The sequence below is a fragment of the Paroedura picta genome, chromosome 3, assembly GCF_049243985.1.
Source record: "Paroedura picta isolate Pp20150507F chromosome 3, Ppicta_v3.0, whole genome shotgun sequence".
NCBI lineage: Eukaryota > Metazoa > Chordata > Lepidosauria > Squamata > Gekkonidae > Paroedura > Paroedura picta.
This window is the reverse complement of record NC_135371.1, coordinates 161,299,291-161,324,069: the sequence shown is the minus strand read 5'-3', so window position 1 is coordinate 161,324,069 and position 24,779 is coordinate 161,299,291. Positions and strand designations below refer to the sequence as shown.

Here is a 24,779-nt window from a genome sequence, read left to right as displayed (position 1 = left end):
CAGTTCCTTGCACCCTCTCGCCGGGAGCCCTGTGGCTGCAGATAGGAGCGTCTGTGGTGTCCTTTCCTGGAAAGGCAGGGGGCAAGGCGCAGCTTGGGGAGGGAAGAGAATCCTTGGGCCATCTCCGCCACAGAGCCTGTGTGGTTTCCCTGCCCCTCGCATGGGGCGGCTCCCGTTATGTAATATCAGCAGCCCCCAGCGAGGCGAGGCAAGGCGGAGCGCACCGACCAGCTCTGGGCCACCCAAAGCCTGTGGCACTGCCGGAGTGATGATGGAGGCACCCTGAGGTCCCTTAGCAACCCAGCCCGACAAGGGAAGCGGCGCTCGCAACGTGGGGGAATTTTGAAGGTCCTTTCTCCTGCATGCTCAGGGGGCGAGCCTTTTCTCCCCACCCCGCCTGCACACCTGGCTCAACGGCTAGGAATTCCAGCAGGTAAGGGACCATGCCGTGGCCTCAAAGGAGACCATTGTTCCTGTTCCTATGAGGGGGGTCATTTGTGTACTTGGATGTGTGAGGGCCGAAGGAAGGGGGGGACGAGGCCCAAAGTACGAGCAGGACGGGTGGAACGCCGATGGAGCCTCTCTCGCAAAATTTGCCCTTCTTCCGAAACTGGGGCGGCTTTCTGAAAATATTTGTTTCCCCGGCTTGCAAGGCTACGCATTAGAGCTCTCAGTGTGAAGAGAAGCTAGTTGGATTGTGGTTCCTGACAGAACTTTGGGGGCTCTCTCTGTTTCAAGTCCTTCTCTATGAACAAATTCCTTGCTCAAAGGGTCTAAAAATGCAACCAAGGTTCATGAAACTCCTGGTGTTTGTGTGTGCAGGGCGGGGGGGGGGGGGTGTTTATTAGAAAGCAAAGGAAGTTTCTATTGCTGGAGGACTTTGATTGCCGAGGATGGATGCATACACTCCAGTGGAGTGCTCAAGAAAGTCTACAACCCCCCCCCCCCCGCATAAGTGTACAGGTTCTCTTGTGCCAACAACCTAAATCCAAGCATTCTCTTGCCCAAACGGCATTCGGTAATCCAGAGAAGCATACGTGGGGTGCCTCCTGTGTGTTTCTCCCACATACCCAGCTGTTGGGAAGGAAAAGGCAGAAAGTCGTGGTCAGCCAAAGGTACAACTGCGAAAACATTTGGTATTTGCAAAATAAAAGGTGTTCTCTCCCCTCTCCCGGTTTATCCATGTAGCACGTCCTATGGTCCCCTCCCCCAGTTGTCTGAATATCGGTGTTAGTGTTCATATTTGGAATGGTTTATGCATTGTGAAAACTTGGACGTTCAAACCTTGCACTCAAGGCAGGGCTCGTAAGATTCACAACACGTCTCCTGTCCATGGACTGGCAAAACCCAGACGTGCTTATTTCCGTATCATATCAAACATATTTTGCAGTATTCTGCACTGGGTGGAAGCTCTGTGAGGCTGACAGTCTTCCTTTTGCTTCCCTAAGCTGCCTTGAGCGGGTCAGGACCCAGGATTTAGACCTAGAAAGCAACACCAGGTTCTGGGGAACATGTAACGTGTGGTGTGGCGGCTAGCACGCTTGTTTGGGAAGTCGGAAGCCCGGGTTCAAATCCTTGCTCAGCTAGGAAGCTCCATGGGTGACCTTGACCAGTGGCTCTAAATAATGTAGAGAGATGACCCGCGTTCAAGTGGTGAGCATGCCACTGGCCATCTGTGACCGAAGAGAAAGGAAACTTGTGTTGGGCGGTGGGTGGGTTGCATATAGAGAATTGATGGTGGTTTGAAAAAGGGTACCCGGCTCGCCGTGTGTATATTCATCCGCCTTTCTCTTTGTAAAGAAGGTTTTGCATTGCTTCAAAGAGTCTGTGGAACCTTTTCGGCCAGAGGCAACAGCGTGCCAAAAGAAACGTGTGCCACTGCCTGTACTACAGGAAGGGAAACCTTCCTCAGCTCACTTTCCACAAAGTTGCAAAGCTTTCTCCTGCCTGTATCTTCCGGCAAAGCGAATTGTACCCGTACCCTGCTTCCCCGGATTGCTAATTGTCTGCAGACGGCAGGGCCAGTTTATTCATGTAGCACGTCCTACAGACCCCACACCTCCAGGGGTCTCATGTAGTGCCTTTCCCCCCCCCCATGGATCGGGGCTGTGTTTTTTCTCCTCCCCTCTTTCCCTCTTTAAGGACACTCAGAGTGACACCCCTTTCCACTGGGGGGGGGGGAGTCCTCTGTCCCTAATCTGACTGCTTCCTAATTCTGCTAGGGCCCCATGAATCCTTACATTGGCTCTGGTGCGAGGGGCCCTGCGAATCCTTAAACTACTCCTGGCAGACAGTATGGGATCTCTCTGCACAAAATGTCACTCTGAACTCCTTGAAAGATGAGCAACATCTTAAAAAAAAACAAGTGGGTGCAGAGCGTCTCTTCTTAACCTTTAAAAGGTAAAGTTATCCCCTGTGCAAGCACTGGGTCATGTCTGACCCTTGGGATGACGCCCTCCAGCATTTTCATGGCAGACTCAATGCGGGGTGGTTTGCCAGTGCCTTCCCCAGTCATTACCGTTTACCCCCCAGCAAGCAAGCTGGATACTCATTTTACCGACCTTGGAAGGATGGAAGGCTGAGTCAACCTTGAGCCGGCTGCTGGGATCGAACTCCCAGCCTCATGGGCAGAGCTTCACATAGCATGTCGCTGCCTTACCACTCTGCGACACAAGAGGCTCTATTCTTAACCTCCCCCCACCCCCAAATCACAGCTGGGGAGTCAGCTGAATTCTAGAATCATCAGTTGAGCAGATAGAAATGTTTCTCTGTGTGCAGAGAAGAACCTTGAATGTGTCTCCTCCAAAGTGTATGGTACATTCATCTACATTATGCAAGCTCTAGCATCTGCTGGGTGGAGGACTGCCTATTCTTGCGCAAGAAGAATGGGGGTTGGGAGAAGGCCCCTGAGTCTGGGTGGAGGATTATTGGTTTCCTGACCAGCTTCCAGGTGATTGCTCATATCTGTAGCATCACCCTTTTCCTCCAAAGCTGCTGTCTCCTCCGGAGTTCTAAACAGAGGCTAACAGCAAAGGCAGAATGAATATAATTTGTATTTTGCAGAATAGCTCCATTTTACAGGCCCTGCGGAACCCTGAAAAGGCCTGCAGCTCACCCGGGAGCTCATTCCACCAGGTTGGGGCCAGGCGTGCTTCTTGGGGATGGAAAGGTCTCTGTAGGATGCTGTCAATGGCCTTCAGCAGGGGAAGCTGCTTTCTAGGTTTGGGAGCTGGTCAATGTTGCATAGGATTGGAATGCTGTATCAGGTCCTCTTTACAGGCAATGCTGGAGCCATTTCAGTATGATAGGTTCTCAGGGGTCCATGAGGGTGAACAATGCATCCAGTTCTTTCTAACAAGACTGGCGCCAGTTTGACCACGAACCCCCACACAACCAGCCCTAGCCACACATTTGTGTTATTTTGAGGTGCTCCACCTGGGTGTGTGTATCGAAGGCATTTTAGACCTGGTGTGGTATCATGGTCAGGGTGCCGGACAAGAAAGGCCCAGGTTCCAATTCTCACTGTGCCATTGAAGCTCACCAGGTGACCTTCACCTGATGACACACTCTCAGCCTGGCCTACCTCACAGGGTAGTAGTATTTGTGAGGAGAAGATGAAGAAGAGGAGACATTGTTATAAGCTGCTTTGGATCCCCAGTGGGGAGAAAAGTGGGATGTAAATAAAGATCCGGGCTCAAAATGCCTTACAAACCCCTTTTCCTTCCTCTCCCCATAACAGACACCCTGTGAGATAGGTGGGTCTGAGATAGCTCTAAGAGAATTGCTCTGTAAGAACAGCTCTGAGGGAACTGTGACTAGCCCTAGGTCACCCAGCTGGCTGCATGTTGAGGAGTGCAGGATCAAATCTGGTTTTCCAGATTAGAGGCCAACACTCTTAACCAGGGGTAGTCAAACTGCAGCCCTCCAGATGTCCATGAACTACAATTCTCATGAGCCCCCTGCCAGCGTTTCCTGGCAGGGACTCATGGGAATTGTAGTCCATAGTCATCTGGAGGGCCGCAGTTTGACTACCCCTGCTCTTAACCATCCTGGCTGTATATAGTATTTAGCATATTGGATTAGATTCCCAGCCTGGAATCTTTGCTCTGTCGTGGAAACTTGCTGGTTGTCATTCTCTCCCAGCCTAACCTGCCTCACAGGGTTGTTGTGAGAATAAATGGAAGAGTGGAAAATTACATAAGCCTTTTGGGTTCCAGTTAGGAAGAAAGGTTGGATATGAATAAAGTAAGTAAATAAATATTAGTTGTGACTTTCTCCAGTTCTTTGCCCCAGCATCTGCTTCTGAGAGACACACGACTGGCCTGTCACCATTCGTGTAGGTTGGAAGACCTCAGGGCTTCTACATTTGCTTAATAAAGGGTGGCTGTTTGCAGTGATTCCCTACTCCTACTGCAGTCTCCCCCACTGCTGTTCCTGAGGGTTTGCTGCCCCCCTCCAAACAGCATTTTGGAGGGCTCAGTTATCAGCAGCAAGAGGGGAGAAACTGGAGGAAACTGGTGCTCCGAAGAAAACGCAAATGCCCTTAAGTCTTGGAACTCTGTGGTTGGATACAGGCTGTTATGTCCGTGGGCATTTGGCCACTGATGCAAATGAGGGCTTCTGCCAGCCAAGGAACTAACCAATCAAAGGAACCTGTTAAGGTCCAACCAGATAGCTCTGCTTAGGGCCAATCGGATTGCTCTGCTTAGGGCCAATCAAAGGCAGCAGCGGGCTGCCTGAAAGGTATAAAAGTGCATGAGTTTGCCTGTTTTCCTCTGTTCAGTATTCGGAGTTTGTTCCTGGAGTTGCTAAGTAAAAAGAGCTGTTCTGAAGAACTGGAGTCTGTGATCACTGAACCCGCAGACTTAATACAGGCCATGATCTCTCACTGAGCTTCGGTTTGGCTTTTGTGGCTGGCAGCTCCTGACAGCCGCCTCCTTTATCTCATCCAATGCTTTCCCAAAAACCATCTCAGCTGGCAATATCACCCTACATTCTGTCTCCTGCAGCCGCCATCTTGATGCTGCAAGGGATCACAAGCAGCATGTGCTTGAAATAGCCATGCCATGTTGTTTGACCCCTACATCTAGTATCGTGGGGGGGATATATACTGTCTCTGTATGTGGAGGCTCCATAGATGTTTCAAAGCTAACAGAATGCAGAGAACTTATTTCCACAAATGGTATCACCTACTGAATCACTTATCCAATCATAAGTAGAGTTGCCAACTCTCTGGGTTGGGAAATGCCTGGGGAATTTGGGGGGTGGATTCTAGAAAGGACAGGTTTTAAGGAGGGGAGGGACTTCCATAGGCTATAAATGCCATGGCGCACCTCTTCCAAAGTGACAATTTTTCCAAGGGGAACTGATCTCACTTGCCTGGGGATCAGCTCTAATCCTAGCTCTCCAGCCACCCCTGGAAGTTGGCAACCATACCATCAGGCTAATGACCAGAGGGGCTTGCAGCAAACTGGATAAAGTCTTGTTTCTAATGAATGCAACTTTTGTCTCCTCCTCACCCCCCCCCCCCCCCGGCTGCTGCTGCCACTGGCCTCCATAGACTTGAGGTATCTAAGAAGCATTTGGTGTGGTTTTTCTTGGTCTTATGCAACATCCAAGCAAAGGGTGAGGAAATTGCAGGGCCCGTGTCTGTCGAAACACGCATGGGAAGAGCGGAGGCTGAGAGGCGATAACGGACCACAGAGGCAGGGTGGGGGAAGGAGGATTGGCGACATTTGCTTTCAGATCCCTGGGGCTTCCTAGAACAGCGGTGTTTGGTGTGGAGCGCAGCAGACATGAACCAAAATAAAAAGTCCCGGGGAAGGGGTGGGGAGGAAGCAAGCGCCTTACGGTTACGCTGGAAAACAAAGCTGGTGGTCAGTCGCTAAAGAGGAGGCTCAGAACTGCCAGGACTCAAATATGATTGGAAACTGCCAGGACTCAAATATGATTGGCACCCTGACCATGACACCACACCAGCGCTCACATGCCCAGCTCTAGTAGTTCATAACTGCCAAAACGTGTATTAGTCTAGGGATGCCGGGCCCTGGGGATCTTCCCTGAAGTACACCTCATCTCCAGGCATCAGAGGTCAGCTCCCCTGCGGAAAATGGCCACTTAGGAGGCGGGCTGTATGATGTCATATCCCACTGAAATCCCGCCCCTCCCCGAACCTTGCCCCTCTGCAGGCTCCATCCCCAAAGTTTCCAGGTTTTTGCCAATCTGGAGCTGGCCACCCTCTTTAAGGTGCTTCTGGACTCTTGCTCTTTTCTCCTCCTAGACACTAGGCTTGCCAACTCCAGGAGATTTGGGATACACGGTGACTTGCCACCCCCTTGAACCTGTATAGAATCAGCCTCTCTGTCAGATGGCTATCCAGCCTCTATTTAAAAATGTCCCAAGATGGAGAACTCACCACCTCCCGAGGAAGCCTGTTCCACTGAGAAACCACTCTGTCAGGAACTTCTTCTGGAAGTTTAGACAGAATTTCTTTTGAATTAATTTCATCCCATTGGTTCTGGTCCATCCCTCCGGGGCAAGAGAGAACCACTCTGCTCCATCCTCTACATGGCAGCCTTTTAAATACTTGAAGATGGTGATCAGATCCCCTCTCAGTCGTCTCCTCTCCAGGCTGAACAAACCAAGCTCCCCCAACCTTTCCTCCTATGTCTTGGTCTCCAAACCCCTCACCATCTTTGTTGCCCTCCAGTAATTTACCCCAATGCACAATTGGTCTCCTTCCCTTAAGGTATGCCATAAGAAAAAGAGTGGAGTGGTTTGACAGTGATATACAGAACTACAGTTATGTTCAGTTTTAAAAAAATATCTAAGGGGGGTCACTGAATACTCAGGCTCATATTCCTTTCGAGTAAATACGGTAATGCCATCCAAACTTCTTAGGTAAATGCGCTAGATTGCTAGATGCACAGGCATTTTGTTGTCTGGGGCTTTACTAGCTCGGGTGCAGCTCCGTGCATGCCCAGCGCTCATCTCCAGCCATTCATGGCGCACCCTGCTGAAACTCAATGACCACCTTTTCCATCACATGTCCTGAAATTAATGGGTTTCCTGTTGCACGGCCTGACCCAGACCTTCCTGTGATGGCTAGACAGGATGTAATTTCCCCAATCCACATCCCCACAAGCAGAAGCAAGCAAGGCATGATGTGTCTGCTTGGAGTTTTCCATTCTCACCATGTATTTATGTATTACGAGAATTGACTCAAAGGGGTTACCTATCAGGGTTTCACGGTATGCATCTTATTCTAATAATACACTTCCCCTTTCTGCTTCACCTAGAAATCTAAACAGATCTTTAACATGCCCTGCTCTACACAAAAAGGCCTGGGGAGGGATAGAGTCTGTAAGGGTTGCCAACTCTGGGTTGGAGATTTGGAGCATACCTTGAAGATGGTGGAGCTTGGAGACGTGAAGCTATGATACTATTGAGTCTGCCCTCCAACGCTGCCATTTTCTCTGGGGAAATTTATCTCTGAAGTCTGGAGATCAGTTGGGATTCCAGATCTGACCCCACTGAGTTCAGGGCAGCATGTATGGCTGTCCCCTCCAAGACGTTCAGCTGAAGGACCGCGTTACTGGATGAAGGTCAACCAGGGAGCTCCATGGTCAAGAGGGAAACTGAATCTGGGTCTTTCTGGTTAAAAATCTAGTTTAGACCTTGGGCAAGAGCCTCTTGTGGCGTAGAGTGGTAAGGCAGCAGACATGCAGTCTGAAGCTCTGCCCATGAGGCTGGGAGTTCAATCCCAGCAGCCGGCTCAAGGTTGACTCAGCCTTCCATCCTTCCGAGGTCGGTAAAATGAGTACCCAGCTTGCTGGGGGGTAAACGGTAATGACTGGGGAAGGCACTGGCAAACCACCCCGTATTGAGTCTGCCATGAAAACGCTAGAGGGCATCACCCCAAGGGTCAGACATGACCCGGTGCTTGCACAGGGGATACTTTTACCTTAGACCTTGGGCAGGATGGGTTAGACAAGTCAATGAATAAATGAAAAGGAAGCACATCCATTCCAGTAATCTGAGGATTCTGTCTCTGTAGCATATCTGCATGGGAGGACCTTAGCAAGTGGCTACTGCCTGGCCAGGAAGTGGTACCTGCCTGCCTGCCTGTGCTAGAGGAGCATGCCTTCCTTCCCTCAATGTGGGAGGGTTTTAGCTGACCTGAACGAAACACCCCAGCACTGTTCTTTATGGCAATGTTTTTTTCAGACTTTGCAATATCCAGGGCTGCTTTTCTGGGATGTTGCTTCTTTCTGGTATGTTTCTTCTTTGCACACCTCTACATTTTCTTGAAGATATACTTGAAAGTCTTATGAACAATGGCTGCATTTCTTTTTAAGGCAGGGATCTGACATGCACATGGATGATGGGGAGCTGTGCAAACATCAACACTTTTCCGCACCATTAAAGGCCTTCCACCACCCTCAGGATGGGTGTACCGCCCACTCTGAGAATCCCTATCCTAGAATTACAAGTGATCTCCAGACTACATGGACAGTTCTTCTGGAGGAATGGCAGGTTTCAGGGGAAGTCTCTATGGTATTCCATAGAGTCTAGGAGAAAATGTTAGTCCCAGAGTAATGTCATATTCCTCACAGAGCTCCTTCCCCAAGCACTGCACTTCACAGTTACCCTTGTCCCAGGAATGGCTAGATCCAGTGGCGTCAACTCTGCCTATGTACCTTGATGGCAGATCACTGCAAAAAAAACTGCACGTTGTGTACTTATTAGTAAGTCGAGAGCCAGCTTGGTGGAATGGTTAGGAGCACGGAGTTCTAATCTGGTGAGCCGGGTTTGCAGCCAGCTGGGTGACCTTCTGCTAGTCACAGTCCTGATAGTACTGTTCTGACTGAGCAATAATAATAATAATATCAGGGCTCTCTCAGCCCCACCTCCCTCACAGGGTGTCTGTTGTGGGGAGAGGAAAGGGAAGGCAATTGTAAGCCACTTAGAGGTTCCTTCGGGTATAGAAAAGTGGCATATAAGAATCAACTCTTCTTCTTCTAAATGAGTGTCCAGATTTCTGGAAAAAGCCAGTACCAGGGTCTGTTCCATCACTCCCATAAAGGTAAATGGTATAGTTCCCCCAGGACTATACCACTTCAGAACACTGAAGGGAAAATGCACGTGTTATCTTTCAGTAATGGCAGCCAACTGCTTTGACTTAATTCTAGGCAAAGTTTTCCAGTCATTGTCATTGAATGGGTAAATACATACCTACAGAACTGGTTGCCTTTATTTAGTTGTAAGCTGCACTGCTTGGAAAAAGAGTAAATCTTCAACAATGTCAGGAATAAAGACTATAGGAAGAGTTGTGTTTTCATACCCCACTTTTCACTACCCGAAGGAGTCTCAAAGCAGATGACAATCATCTTCCTTTCCTCTCCCCACAACAAACACCCTGTGAGGGAGGTGGGGTGGAGAGAGCTCTGTCAGAACTGCACTGCGAGAACAGCTCTAACAGGACTGTGGCTGACCCAAGGTCACCCAGCTAGCTGCTTGTAAAAGAAAGGGAATCAAACCTGGCACTCCAGATTAGAGGCTACGGGGTTTGGTGTTGTGGTCAGAGTGCCAGCTAGGATCTGAGAGGTTCAAATCCATGGAAGCTCATTGGGTGACCTTGAACCAGGCACAAACAGTTAGGCTGACTTCAGGGTTGTGGTGAGGATAAAATGGAGGACTTTGGCCACCCCCGAATTATGCAGTGTGGATAACTGAGCAGAATACAAAGGGTGCCCTGCAGAGGGCATTAGAGGAGATGTATATTTAGCATTGATTGGATAGGAACTTCCTGATCATTTTCAAATTATCCCCTCCAGTAGCCTGATTGGCTCCACAGGAGACTTCCTGTTTTTTGAGCCCCTCTGGATCCCTGCTGGGAAGAAAGGCACGGGTATAAATGAAGAAATGCATTTGGGGCATGGCTGGTTCTGGTGTGCTGTCGATAGCTCCAGTGTCCTTACTAGACTCTCCATTTGCAAGGGATTTTGATCAGGATGATATTCAACCAGCATCCCCTGCTCTTTCACTCCATGCCAAAATCAAGGTCTGAGATGCAGGCGGCCACGACGTTCAGTTTGAAGTCCAGGTTCAGATTCCCTCTGGAAATGGATGGGTGTCATGCTCAGACTAATTTCCCCAGCCGATTTGCTTCTCAAAAGGCAGATCTGTGTTCTCCCAAGTACAACTGGTTGTTTTAACGTTTATGATAGCTGACGGAGTTCGATTAGGGATTTTAGGGAAGGTACAAAAGCATTAATCGTTGTACATTGAAAAAAAGCGACAAAGGGTGTGTGTACAGAAAATTAGCTTGGCCAGGCCAGCTCCTCCCCTTCGCTTATCGTGTGGCTTGTACTCAGCCTGACTTCTGACAGCTGCAAAAGGAGCAGCCAAATTTGCTCTTTGTGCACAGTGGGGATGGATCCCAGCCAGGGTCTGTGTCCCAAAAAGAAATGAGGGTCAAGAACGAGTGACTAGTTTATGTCTGTCAGTTGCTGGTTGGGAAATTCCAGGAGATTTGGGGATGGTACCTGGGGAGGACAGGGTTTCGGGAGGGGGGCAACTTCAGTGGGGTATAACACCATAAAGAAGCTTCTTCTCCAATCCCCCAGAGGAGAACTGGTCTCTTTAATGTGGAAATCAGTTGTAATCAGTCTCCAGCCCCCCACTGGAAATTGGCAAGACTGCACCAATCTAAACAATTGGCTCCGGTGTCTCTTGTTTTCCACAATTCATTCTGCTTTGGCCAATCAGAGGGAGGGGGGAACAGCTGTGAGCCCCACCGCTGGCCACAGGAAATCTGATTCCAAAATGCCTCTGGCTTCTGACATTTCAATGAGCAGCACAGCACACGATCCGCTGTGTAAAGAGCCCATCAATTGCTTCCCATGCCATGCAAAACGGCTCACTTTTTGTTGCCTGATAGAGCTGCACTTCCCTTCCCCGTTCATTTTTTTTAAGGTAACATACAATGCGCAGGTTATGTAGGTTCAAAAGTGTCATCGAGCGTCAACTGACTTATGGTGACACCAGCAAGGGTCTTTCCAGGCAAGGGAGAAGCAGAAGTGGTTGGCCATGAGCCTCCCTCTGCAGAGCCTTCTTGGTGCTCCGGAGTACAAAAATATATCATGCCTGGCTACCAGTTGCAAATTGTAGGCACGGGATAAATAGGTGTGGAGGTTTTGCAGAAGTGGTTTGCCACGAGCCTCCCTCTTGTGGAGCCCTTTTGGTGGTCACCCTTCCAAATGCTGCCCCTGCTTTGCTTCTGAGAGTTGAGGTGATTTGCCATGAGCTATGCACCTTCCCAAGATGCAGGTTCGAGCAGGGGTAGTCAACCTGTGGTCCTCCAGATGTTCATGGACTTCAATTCCCATGAGCCCCTGCCAGCGTTTGCTGGCAGGGGCTTATGGGAATTGTAGTCCCTGAACATCTGGAGGACCACAGGTTGACTACCCCTGGGTTAGAGGATCCCCCATCTGGAATGAATTTGGCTTCCACAGGAAACAATCTCGAATGCAGCTGGGAGGGCATTTTTCAAAATGTCCCCTGGATGCAAGCATGGGAAACTTCCTAGGAGGACACAGTGTTATTTGGCAGGGCAAAACAGCCCTCTTGTCAAATTCTTGCCTGGCCCCACATAGATTTTTAAGATTCGGCTTAGCACATCAGAATCTCATGGCTGAGAGGCAGCTGTCCACTAAGTGGACCTTAGGGCTGTACTGTTGAAAGTCACAACCAGCTCTGTGGCCATATCCTGCTGCACATGGCACCATGCAGCCCAGTGGGAAATCTGGTGGGAAATCTGGTTGTTTCTCACAGTGATGTAGGGAGAGGAAGGCAGGTGCAGCCTTCATAGCTCTCTGCACCCCAGCAGGAGACAAGGAAGGCAGGGGCCATTTCCCCACCTTCCTTCAGAGCAGAGGGAGACAGCTTGGGCATCCTAGGCTACCGAACCCTGTCTTTGCTATCCATACGGTCAAAAGGAAGCCCCCAAATGCTCAGTCTGAAGGCGCATGATCCAACCACCTTGCTGATGCCAAGGCAGTTCCTGAATGAAAGATCTGTTGGAGAACATGCAAACACCATTTTGGGCTCTGGCAGGGAATAAAGGCAGGATGTAAACAGACCCCACAGCACTTAAATGATGCCCTGTAGAGCAGGGGTAGTCAACATGTGGTCCTCCAGATGTTCATGGACTACAATTCCCATGAGCCCCATGATAGTGTTTGCTGGCAGGGGGCTCATGGGAATTGTAGTCCATGAACATCTGGAGGACCACAGGTTGACTACCTCTGCTGTAGAGCAAGAAACAGAACGTTTGGTCCAGTCTAGCAGGCCTCTTCATCCGTGTCTTTTCTTCTGCTGCCGCCTCTGAGCAAACAGGTGCTCCTTGTTTTTGGAATAATACTAAACCCGCTTACAAGAGATGAGGATGGGATAAACTGTACACACTCTTGATGATACCCTGTACACACACACTTGCTTTCTGCTCTGAAAAATGATGCTCTGCCATCCCCAATTGTCTATTATCTTTATCCTTGCTGTGCAAAGACAGAAGAATGGATTCTGCTGTCAAGCTCTGCTAAATGCAGAGGCTTCCTCCAGAGGAAGAACCACTCTGGTCTCCCAAGAGGGTCTGCACTGAGCTGCAGGGTAGGCAGGGTTCCCAGCACCAGGTTGGGAACTACCTGGATATATTGGGGGTGAAGCCTTAGGAGAGAGGGGGCTTGGGGAGAGGAAGGAGTTCAATGAGGCAAATGCCATAGAGCAGGGGTAGTCAACCTGTGGTCCTTCAGGTGTTCATGGACTACAATTCCCATGAGCCCCTGCCAGCAAACACTGGCAGGGGCTCATGGGAATTGTAGTCCTTGGACATCTGGAGGACCACAGGTTGACTACCCCTGCCATAGAGTCACTCCCCCAAAGCAGCCTTTTTCTCCAGGGCTGATATCTGTTGCTTGAGATTGTGATCCCAGCTATCCAGCCACCACCTGGAGGCTGGCAACCCTAGGAGGGTACAGACAGCTGCCTTTGTTGCACCCTGTAAATATTTCAGGGGAATGATTGAGGAACGGTCCAAAGGGGAGATGGATTCTTTGCCTCCTGGAATTCAGTCTGAACAGATGGGAGATGGAAAAGGGGTTGCCAGCTCTGGATTGGGGAATACATGGAGATTTTAGGGGCGGAGCCTGAGGAGGACAGGGCTAGGGCAGAGCAGAGAGCTCAGCAGGGTATAATGTCATAGGATCTACCTCCCAAAGTGGCCATTTTCTCCAGGGGAACTGATCTCTATTGCCTGATTAGTTGTAACAGTGGGAGATCTCCAGCCACCACCTGGAGGCTGGCAACCCCAGTTGGAAAGGGCTGTCCCAGTGTAGAGACATTAGTAGAGAGAAAATTCCAAATTTACTCCTACCAAACCGTAGATTAGCACAATGCTTTCCCCAGCTATTCGTACTTCCCGTGTTGGGCTTAGGCCATTTCTCTGGGGATGATGCCTGCAGTGGATAGGTAGAGCAGCGGGTGCGAAGTTTCCCATCGTAAGTGGTTGATATGAGGACTGTTATCTTTTCCTTGCAGGGACGGAGCGGGCACCCTTGCGGCTTCATGAATGTCTGCTCCAGGCAGCTGCACGCTGCAGATTCGCAGAGCCGGCTCTGAGGTGAGGAAAGACAACTTGGGTAGCTTATCAAGGAACAGATGGGCGTCTCCACCCTCACCATGCTGGGGCCGAGGACTGGACCCCCCCCCCTACCCCACCCCAAGGATTCTGGAGAAGACAACCACACTATACGTGGCAGCAGAAAAGGAAACATGCCTGGCTGCCATTGAGACCTGCAACCTGCTATATATATAGTTAAGAAAGGCTAACATATATAAATACACAAACACACACACACACACACAATCTTAGCCTTTCTCAACTTTTTTTACCTTGGAGAAACCCCTGAAACAGTATTCAGGCTTCGCGAAACCCCAGAAGTCATGCAATTGTGCAGAATACGGTTGGGAAGCAGAGCTATAGACATGCCCTTCCACCCCTCCAGGCCCATCATTGGCCATTTTGGGAGTGGGAGGGCAGTTGACATGACCATATATGGTCATATCACCTGATAAATGTTTAACAAAATTATATATATGCGTGAGAGGAAATTGAGAGAGATCAATTTACTTCGACCCATTTGGGAAGCCCTTTCAGAGCTGTCAAGAAACCCCAGGGTTTTAGGAAATCCTGGTAGAGTTGAGAAAGCCTGATATATCTTAAACCCTACCTGATTTCTAAATTTCAAATCAACCCTCTAAAAAATTCATCATAAACAAATTTAATATTATCCTTCTGAGTAATTATCATGGAGAAAAATTTTATTCCAGCTAAAGGAATCCCTGGATCCTCATTAAAAAGGGAACAATCTGATTTTTGTCCACAAACCCTACATTTCCCAGCATAGGATCCAACCATTTTTGCTCTGTACAGGTCATACCACGGGCAATACAAGACTGTAAGATCCAGTGTTTCACACTCTCCCCATCGACATCCACAAAAATCTGTCCTAGAATATGATTTTCATATCGTGTTGTTTTAGGATTGTGGATGGGAACACATTAATCCAGGCTAGAAAAAAAATGCTTAACTATAGGTGGGAATTGTTCAAGCGACCAAATACGTTCTCACGGGAGCGATCTAATAATGCAATAGAACTAGCATTAGAACAATTAGAAAAGATGCAAAACACCATTTATGTTTAAATAGATGCAGAAGATGGCATTACAACAACAGAAAACAGTGAAGTAAGAGCAAGGTAATACACAGTGGCAGAGACTGGAGACCTGTGCCTTTTATAAAAAGTGTTTCCCCAAACCATTGTGTTACACCGTAGTCCTGGCCCCTTAATAAAAACACACTGCTGAACAATAATGTTTTGTATTGTTGGCTGTGTTTGTCTGCACAGCCTCTCTCTCTGGGTGTGGCCTAGTACAACCCATTTCACACCTACATTTATTTATTTAAATTAACATTCTTTGTTAGCCTTTCTCACTGGGACTTAAGACGGATTACACAGAATCAATAAAATCAATAGGATGGGAAATTTAAGAAAACAATGGGATAGAAACAAGATTAAAAAAAAACCAGCAAAGCAGATTCTTAGCATGGCACATTAAATGCAGCAAAATTTATATAGTGAGATCCAACAGACAGCAAACTAGATGCAGTAGTATAGGCCAATGGTCCCCAACCTTTTTATCACCGGGGACTGGTCAACGCTTGACAGTTTTACTAAGGCACGGGAGGGGGTAGTCTTTTGCCAAGGGACATCGCCGCCACGACCTGAGCCCCTGCTCCACTTGCTTTCCTGCCGGTGTCCCTGACTTCCTGCCACCCGCTGGGGGGACTGGGAGTTGGGGACCACTGGTATAGGCCACAGTCCCCGTTCATTTTCCCAAGTACCTTTGTGAACCATTGCCAGTTAAAAGGATCAGACACTAGACAATGGGAAAGACCTCTGCCCAAGACCCTGGAAACCCACTTCCAGTTTGAGAAGAGTGGACAATACTGACTTTGATGAACAAACTGTCTAATCGAGTATAAGGCAGCTTCATGTAACAATGTTCCTGCATCATGTGCCTTCAGAACACATCTTAGGAACTGGCACAGAGAATGGCTGAGATCAATCCGGTCAACTCTTTGTGTCTTTTTCTCTTTGTAGAACTTTGCTGCCACGGCTGACTTTGGGGGCACCCTGCTGGAGCAGACGCTGAGCAGGGCCCGGCCGGACAAAATGCCCACCTGCCCACCACAGCAAGGCTGGAGCCGGGGTACCTACCTCCCCTTGTACAATCCCCTGGCAGGGGGGGAACCTGGGCCACAGGGGGAGATGGAGCTCACTTGGCAGGAGATCCTGTCCATCTCTGAGCTGCAGGTAAGCTAAAGCAAAGCTAAAACCTGAGAAAGGTTATGAAGGTGATGGGGAAGAGTTACAGGCACTAACCAGAATGGCAACCAAAAGGAGATGGGGTGACTTTGGCCAACTGTTCTAAGAGGATGTGGTCAAAGGGAACAAGCAAGGAAGATGAGATAGTGTGTTAGTTTTCTTCCAAGGTATGGAAAACCATCATGGTGTAGGCAGGAGTGGCCAAACTGTGGCAATCCAGATGTCTACGGACTCCAATGAACATGAGCCCCTGCCAAGGGGTGGGGCATTCCTCCTGACTGGCCATTTGTTTGATGGCAGGCCAATCAGGGATGGGACAGCTGGGACAGCCTCCCTGATTGGTGGGTAGGCGATGAGTCCCAGCTCCTCCCAGCCCCCTTGTACCCTCTTATTAAGAGGGACAGATAAATGCATCGTAAAAGCAGTTTCTACCACCTTTTCCAGAACAGTCTGTAAAGTACGAAGCTTTTATGGTGGAGAAACTATCTAAAGGCAGTGATTCAAATTCTATCACACATCAAATTGCCTCAGAATGTTCAAACATGACAATAATGGGGACAGTCAAGGGAGAGGATTGTGCTGTTGGGTGCTGACGTCACAATAGCCATTCATGGCACTCTGAAGGATGCTTCTCATTATCCTTTGCGGGACGTGGAACAAGGGTGTGCACTGGTCATGCTCTCCAAGCTCAGTCTATTAACTCCCTGCTCTCTCTCAGGATTTCTGACAATCCCTCCCCGGGGTGTGGCAGCAGAGAGAATCCAAAGGCAGACAAATGTCTTCTCGGACATATGACTGTAGATATTATTAACTAATCTGGATCAGCCCTACCATCAAGACTTGGATACAGAACTAAGGAGCACAAACAGAAAGCAAGGCAGCTGACATGGGGTTTAGTCCTTCCCCGGAGGTGTGGACCGAGTCCCTGTCAAGGGGTGGCAGGTATCCATTACACACAGCTGCCTGTCTTTAATCTCAGCGCTCCCAACAGTGGCCCATTCAGCACCTGACCCAGGGGAGAAGTGGGGTAGGGGAAAACGGCACACAATGGGGGATCTGTGCGACGAGATGAATCACCCTTTTGTTCCGAGGGGGGAACGCTATCGACCCATCCATCGCTGCCAGCCCGGCACCTGCGTACGCCTCTTCAGCTCCCCCCTCCTCCTCAAAGGATGAGAGAGAGAGCACACCACACTGGCAGGAAGTCCAGCAAAGGGCACTGGGGGTGCTAGGCCCAGGATCCTACTTAGGCAGGGAACTCAATTAAAAACAAAAGGCAGAGCGACTTGCTTGTTAGAGCCATCTTCTGCCATGGAATGGAGCATGCTCAAAAGCAGCAGTGGGGTTCCTAGACCAACAGCGTAACCAAGAGTATGAGAGAACACGGAAACAATACAGCAAAGCGAAAGAGAGGATGAATCGTGTGGCCAAAGCGATGTCTTAGGAGCACAATGAAGAAAGGGTAAACAAAGTCTCTTGATTATATTTCATTTAAAACAGTGGTTCTCAACCCTATAGAATCATAGAATCATAGAGTTGGAAGGGGCCATACAGGCCATCTAGTCCAACCCCCTGCTCAATGCAGGATCAGCCCAAAGCATCCTAAAACCTTCTTAATGCTGCGACCCTTTAATCCAGTTCCTCGTGTTGTGGTGACCCCTCCAAAGCATAAAATTATGCCAGTGTTCTTTCACAGAAATTAAACCAAAACTGACTAAGGGCTTGAAGATCCCTTGTTCATGACTGTATATAAATTGGTTATAAATAATAAATTGTATATAAATTGTTGTGAAAGGGTCATTTGACTCCCAAAGGGGTTCCCAACCCTCAGCTTGCGAACCACTGCTTTAAACAATGATGAAAATTGAAGGAAACACAATCGAGAGACTTTTTATTTACCCTTTCTTCTCATTGTGCTCCTAAGACATCGCTTTGGCCACACGATTCATCCTCTCTCTTGCTTTGCTATATTGTTTCCGTGTTCTCTCATAGACCGTTTACGCACTGGAGATTTCATGTTGGGCTGCAGGCTGGAGTTTTAGTTGTGGCAGGTTGCCTGACCTCTTCTTGAACTCACATGGGGGAGCATTTGGGCTCCTGCACGGGAGCTGGGGCAGTGAAGTTCCCAGGGCATAAACGGTCATACTGCTGCTCTTGGTTACACTCTCCAAGCGTAGGGGATGGGGACCCACAGAGTGCTGTTAGTCAGGAACAGTCTGGGCGGTGTGTGTGTGGGAGGGGAGAACGCCTGGTTCTATTCCAAGCTCTGCTGCTCAGTGTCTTTGATCTCGCCTCAGCTATGCCTCCACTCCCTGCCGCAGGGGGAAGAAACAGGGTTTTTAATGATGCCTCCAGAAGGACGCCTGCTGTCCCTTAGTGTGCTTCTCCTTTTCCTTGCAGGGCCTGGAACTGCCAAGCGAGAGCTGCTACGACCCTGCGCTGTGCGGCCTTGTGCAACCAATAGGACTAGCTTCCAATTACGGGCCATGCACAGCGATGGGAGAGAGTTCCGGGTCCGCCTACGGCCACACTGCCCCGGCGTATGAACATCCGTACCTGGAAACCATACCCACGCCCCGGGGTTTGTACAGCTACACAGGCATGCTGATCTCTTCCACTCTCGAGTCTCCAGCAGCCACCACAGCAGGAGGGTGTAAAGGACTGGTCTTGGAGGGGGACGTGGTTAGTGCTTACGGACCACAGGGGTCTTGCAAGCCACAGGAAGACCTGGAATCAGACTCTGGGTTATCCCTCAATTACAGCGATGCAGAATCACTGGAGGCAGAGGGGATGGAGCGGGCAGAGTACACACCACTTTACCCTATGGACCACACCCAAGCCTACCCCATGTTGGCCTCCGTGCCAGAGATGCCTTTCCCCAGCCCGCCAATGGCCCCTCTAGAGAAGGGACGGAGCCCCCGCGGGGAACTGGCAGGCAGCCGTGACGAGCGCCGAGCACAGGCTATGAAGATCCCCTTCTCTGTGGAAAAGATCATCAACTTGCCCGTGGACGACTTCAACGAGCTGGTGTCGCGCTTCCCCCTGAGCGAGCCCCAGCTGGCGCTGATCCGGGACATCCGCCGCCGGGGCAAGAACAAAGTGGCCGCGCAGAACTGCCGCAAGCGCAAATTAGAGACCCTGGTGCACCTCGAGCGGGAGCTGGCCGAGCTGAGCCGCGAGCGGCAGCGCTTGCTGCGAGACCGCGGCGAGTTCGACCGGACTCTCGCGCTCACCAAGCAGAAGTTGGGGACCCTTTACCACCAGGTCTTCTGCATGCTGCGCGACGAAGCCGGCAACGCCTATTCCCCGGAGGAGTATTCGCTGCAGCTTGCTCTCGACGGCAGCGTCTTCCTCGTGCCACGCGGCAAACAGCCAGAGAACGGCGCTGATTGACAGCGTGGCAAAGAAGCAGACAGCAGCTGGACCGAAGCCAAGGGATTCCCCAAGAGTGACACGAGGTTGTTTTCTAGGCTTTTGAGGTCAGGGTCAGAGATTATCCAAATGCCAGGTTTGAAATGGCAAGGACTGTGAGCACCTGAAAAATTTATGCCGTGGGAGATTTAACCCGTCTTGTGCCTTGGGCGTTATACCCCCTCAAACCCACGATAAAAAGGAATGAGTTTCCATGCATCTGGGGAAAACAGGTGTAGGGACTGGGATGGGCAACTATTAGTCCTAATCATGAAAATATTAAAGCACAGCTAAGGAATAGAAGTGGCCAGGCTAGAAGATGGCTAGGTTTCTAAAACTAGGATCAATTACCTCAAGAGCCCCTTGCTTCTCTCATACAAGCGTCAACAGCATTGGGGATGTATGGTACCCCAAACAGGCTGGCCAGAGGGAGACTAGTTGCCTGCTCTATTCCACCCCTGCTGAAGGCTTTGTGCCATCACAGCCCTAAGGAATTGCTTTCCCGGTCTTCAGCATCACATCCAAGTCTCTTTCCCCCTCCGTGGTGAGCTGAATGGCCCCCAAAGTGGGCTGAAGCGATGACAAGGGGCCACCCACATTTCCTCAGGAAACGCTATACAAACACAAACTGTGCAGAACTCCACTCTCTGTATAATCAAGCACCTAGGCTTCATTTTAGGCTGAGGTGGACAAGCCGAAGTGCACATCCCTAATTCAGATTTCATCAGGCTGATACATTGATTTCAGTTTTTTCTTTGGGAATGAGTACAAACAGGGCTAGATTGCAGCACATGACTTTCACCTCTTAAGTGGAATTCAGCTCATCTCGATGAAGGAATCAGAACTAGAGAATACACGGCTGCTACCAAAGACAGCCAACTTTTTGTACCTTCTGCTGTCTTGCTTTAAAAACAAGGTATGGAGCAACTAGCTAGTCCTGGCTGTGTCAGGTATTTGTGCTTCCAATACAAAGCAGTGTTTGTGTAAATTAAAAATTGAAACAGTCCCTGGATGAGGGTGGTACAGCTATCAAAATCTGCTGAGCCAGGTGAGTTCTGTGCATGTCTCTTGTAAGTCACTGCGAGAGTCATGCTTTGAACCACATCAGTGTAAATATCCACAGACTTTGTATGGAATACACCACTGGTGAACATCTTAAGTGTCCCTTACTAAAAAACAGGGGATGTGTGTGTGTGTGGAGTAACAAAAGTTTATTTTACCAGATAAGTTTCACAGGGTAACAGTGTTGGCCTATATATTTTCAAATTTGTTAAACATCAGATCATTTATCGGATGGTCATGTTGACCTCCCTCCCCCTCAATCCCTGCAAAAATGGCCTATGATGGGAAGAAGGGCCCTGGGTGGTCATGCACACAGCCAAGCTTTCCAACCATATTCCGCATGATGTCTGGGGTTTCTTGAAGCCTGAAGAATGCTTCAGGGGCTTCTCAATGGTAAGAAAAGGCTTGTCTGCAGTTAGAACAGGGAATTCAAGGTCCATAGCACCTGGTAACATTTTCAGGGTATAAGCTATTGAGTGGTATCTAACAAAGGAACCTTTGGCTCTTGAAAGCTTATATCCCAACAATCTTGTTGGTCACTAAATGCTCCAGGGCTCCAAGCTGTCCAATTAGCTACCAACGTTTGCGCCCAGTCGTCACATCACATGAAGCTGCCAACGCTGACTCAGACCCATTGGTCCCTCAAGGACAGTATAGTCTATTCAAGACGGGGAATGGCTCTCCAAGGCCAGAGGCTGTTCACATCAACCTCCTATCTGATCTTTTGAAATTGAGATGTTGGGGGGGGAGGCATTGAACCTCTGTCCTTCTGCATGCCAAGCAGATACTCCACCTCTGAGCTACAACCCCAAGGAATGAAAGATCAGCCAGGATCAAGGTAAGGGGTCTACTGCTGGGAACACATGCTTCATAAAAGCCCATACTCAATAAAGCTCTTTACTTCTCTGAAGATTAAACCTTCTGTGAAACAATGCTTCTTTCTTGTACTGTCATAAACAGGTCAGGGAAGTGGCAAGAAAGAAAAGCCGAACTGCTGCAGGGGGGGGTGGGGGTGCGCTCATTTGCCCTAGGGATGAATCAGGACAAGAACCCTTAGGGGCCTTTTTGTTATTTCAGGCTCCTTACCTCCATCCCCTAACAAAGAACCGTGGATGGGCCCCACACCTAACTGGCTCTCACAGAAATTTCAGGTTACAGAGGAAAGAGCGTTTATACCTTCCTTGCTTAGAAGAGGCAGCAGGGCTGGCAATGAATCACTGGATGACCAGAGCGTGTGTTAGAGAAACAAAATATATTAATATGAAGCCATTTGTTCTTGGGCAGACATGAATTCCTCCTGGTCCCAGCAGAACTGTACTAAGGTCCAAACTCCATGTTACATAACCTCACTTGAGCACCATGGAGACTCATAGCAAGATACCAGCTGCAGATTTCCTATAGCTCAATTCAGAAGTGTCCCAGGGGCCTATATTGGACTTTGCCTGCAGTAGGGGCGGGAGGGAAGGCTTGTATTGTTTTCCTGACTCAGCATGACCTTCAAAAAAAACCTTACTGGCCCCGTGGTGGAAGACAGCCCATTGTCTGGGATGATTGCAGGTGCAGCCCATCCCAGACACGCATTTTCAAGTAAGACAGCCCTGCTTGCAGAACAAATCACCCCCCTACACAGTGCTTCTCGAGCGGAGTGGTGAGGCAGCAGACATGCAGTCTGAAAGCTCTGCCCATGAGGCTGGGAGTTCAATCCTAGCAGCCGGCTCAAGGTTGACTCAGCCTTCCATCTTTCCGAGGTCGGTAAAATGAGTACCCAGCCTGCTGTGGGGGTTAACGGTAATGACTGGGGAAGGCACTGGCAAACCACCCCGTATTGAGTCTGCCATGAAAACACTAGAGGGCGTCACCCCAAGCATCAGACATGACCCGGTGCTTGCACAGGGGATACCTTTACCTTTATAGTGCTTTTGGGTTTGGTTCACACGCAACTCACAACTCGCATGCAGTAGTGACATTTATAGGGTACAGAGCTGAAATGAGTTCTAACCTGCCTTGCCTCCTTGCAAACCAAGTACCCAGCTAGAAGTGATAAAGTGTCTTTGCTTAATCATTGTTTGTTCCCCCCACCTCAGGTACTGCAAGGAACCCACTGGGAATGCCTCAGCTATTAACAAAACACAAAGCAGTTACTACAAAAAGCTTTATTGAATACAAAAGAACGGTTCGTAGGAATCACTGATACGTGTAGCTACCCAGTAGCTATTTAACTTTCACTGAAAGATACAGGGTATCCAAATTGTGTCCTGCAAGAGAAGAAAAATAACCACCTAGTTATAACACCATGATAGCAGCATTAAAGCATATTTTTGGAAACACATCCTCAGTTTTACCAGCAGCCTCAAGTTCCCTTAGCTAGAAACATTAAGACCCTTGGAAAGCCCACCCCTAGCCCTACACACTGACCGGAGAGCTAGTGTGACTTCTCTGGCTTGTTTATATCAAGCAAGCTCTCTGAATAATGCCCTGATACATTCTACTTTCTCACATGTTGGCTTTACCTTTTTTTGAAAAAGGGAGATCCACAGACATCCTAGTTCCTGCGCAAGTACGTTTGACACTGGGCAGCTCTTCTCCTATAAAAGGAAAGCCTGTTAATTTCACTTGATCCAAGCTCTCCGCCTTACATTCAAGAGATTCCTCACATGAGCCTCCCCACTCCCCCCCCCCAAACATCCTGCCGCATTTATAAGCAGCGCAGCCAGTGCATTGAAATACTGGTCTAAGTTTTTAAGCTGGCAAGGCCACCCAAAGAGGGTGTTTAAAAGAGGCAACACTTTTCAACATTAGGTAAATTTCACCAGCCACTGTCATTCAAGGCCTGCGAGCAAATATTTTTAATCTTCCAATCGGCATTATATTCTAACCCATCTACGGCTTGTATATTACAGCACTGGGCAATGTTATAAAGCAGTAGCTGAACCGATATTTAGAAGGTAAACTTTCAGCCTCTGAGAAAGTTTAGCAGGACAACAAAACTGTATATGACATAAGTAAAATCTGTTCTTACCTACCAGTACAGTAATATAACCTTTCCTTCCTTCTGCGTCTGACTGCTAGTCCTAAGAGCAAGGATCCTTACTCTTGTCTGCCTCCTTCCGGTGGTCACTGAGCACTCCCTTCTAGTCAGCAGAAGCCTGCACCTGGCTTATCTGTCCACTCGACTCAACACACGTGTCTACTCTCAGCTGTGGTAGCGTCTGGGCTGGAAGCCATTCGGAGCTATGCTTGCTAGCCGTTCCTAGTAGCTCAACCATCTGCATGCCTCCTGGATTTGTAAAGCTACTTAGTTTTCGGTTCCTGGCGAGCTCTCCTCTGTTGTGGGTATGCTACCATGTCAAAAACGAGCATGGCTCCATGAATCCTGAGGTCTCGTCTCCCTCAATAGAATAAGGATCCACCTGCTATTGCAAACTCAGCCACATAAAACCCATCAGAGCTAATCATTTTTTTTGCAATCTAAAAAGCCATTTACTCATCAGAAAAAAGAAGTTATACATACACACCCCACTGTAACTTTAAGCAGTTTTTAGCACACTCTCAATGGTCCCTTGTCCACAAGACATTTGATGTGTGCTCACATCACTGAAGATCAACTGGACTTACAGTCCTCTCCACCACTGTTTAAAGTTTCAGCTCATGTAATGGATAGAGGAAATAACTAGAAGGGAAGATGGAGCCAGAAACTGGCATCCAACTCTCAGTTTCTGTTGCAGACAGGAAACGTGAACAGATTCCACAGCAGCTTTGAGGATTCATACCTCAAAGGGAACACTAGTTGAGATGTTCCAATCACCTCCTCACTGGAAGAACCATTGGTGGAAGAAATACAAATATCTGAGTGGCTACAGAAGACAGCTAAATCCCTAAGGGCCCATCTTATCATTGCTTTATTACTCCAGTGAGAGGATGAGAGGATTGTCAATTTCACTGTTGCTCTGGAATCTTGCTTCCTGACAGAGGAACTTAATCCAGGGGTAGTCAAACTGCAGCCCTCCAGATGTCCATGGACTACAATTCCCATGAGCCCGTCAGCAAATGCAACCCACCAGTTCAAGCTGTACGTGCACATGCTCATGGGAATTGTAGTCCATGGACATCTGAAGGGCCGCAGTTGGACTACCCCTGGCTTAATCTAATGGCAGCGATAAGGAACACAATATTTAATCTGTGATGGCTTTTAAAGCTTTCACCCAATGTATCCAAATCTAGTCCAGTTGCATTCAGCACAGAACCTGACTTTTAATTATTCTACAGTGTTACCCCACCACATACCATAGAGTATGGCTGCTCAACAGTTTTCAGATTGGTTTTAGCAAGTGATGGGTGCTTTATGACCAGTCTCAAAAC

General features: G+C 48.9%; 1 protein-coding gene across 1 annotated transcript; it reads left to right on the top strand.

Moving 5' to 3' along the window:
* NFE2 (nuclear factor, erythroid 2) lies at positions 1-21,352 on the top strand. The gene is made up of 4 exons (XM_077329074.1): positions 1-433; positions 13,597-13,678; positions 15,723-15,935; positions 18,348-21,352. The coding sequence occupies exons 2-4, from the start codon at positions 13,628-13,630 to the stop codon at positions 19,338-19,340; spliced, it is 1,257 nt and encodes a 418-aa protein (XP_077185189.1). The 5' UTR covers positions 1-433; positions 13,597-13,627; the 3' UTR covers positions 19,341-21,352.
* Positions 21,353-24,779: the final 3,427 nt, after the last annotated feature.

Bases quoted from the DNA above. Each gene is read 5' to 3' on its own strand.
- NFE2 (XM_077329074.1), top strand. From the start codon at position 13,628: ATGTCTGCTCCAGGCAGCTGCACGCTGCAGATTCGCAGAGCCGGCTCT. The intron at 13,679-15,722 runs GTGAGGAAAGAC...TTCTCTTTGTAG, and splicing joins TTCGCAGAGCCGGCTCTGAG to AACTTTGCTGCCACGGCTGA. The intron at 15,936-18,347 runs GTAAGCTAAAGC...TTTTCCTTGCAG, and splicing joins TGTCCATCTCTGAGCTGCAG to GGCCTGGAACTGCCAAGCGA.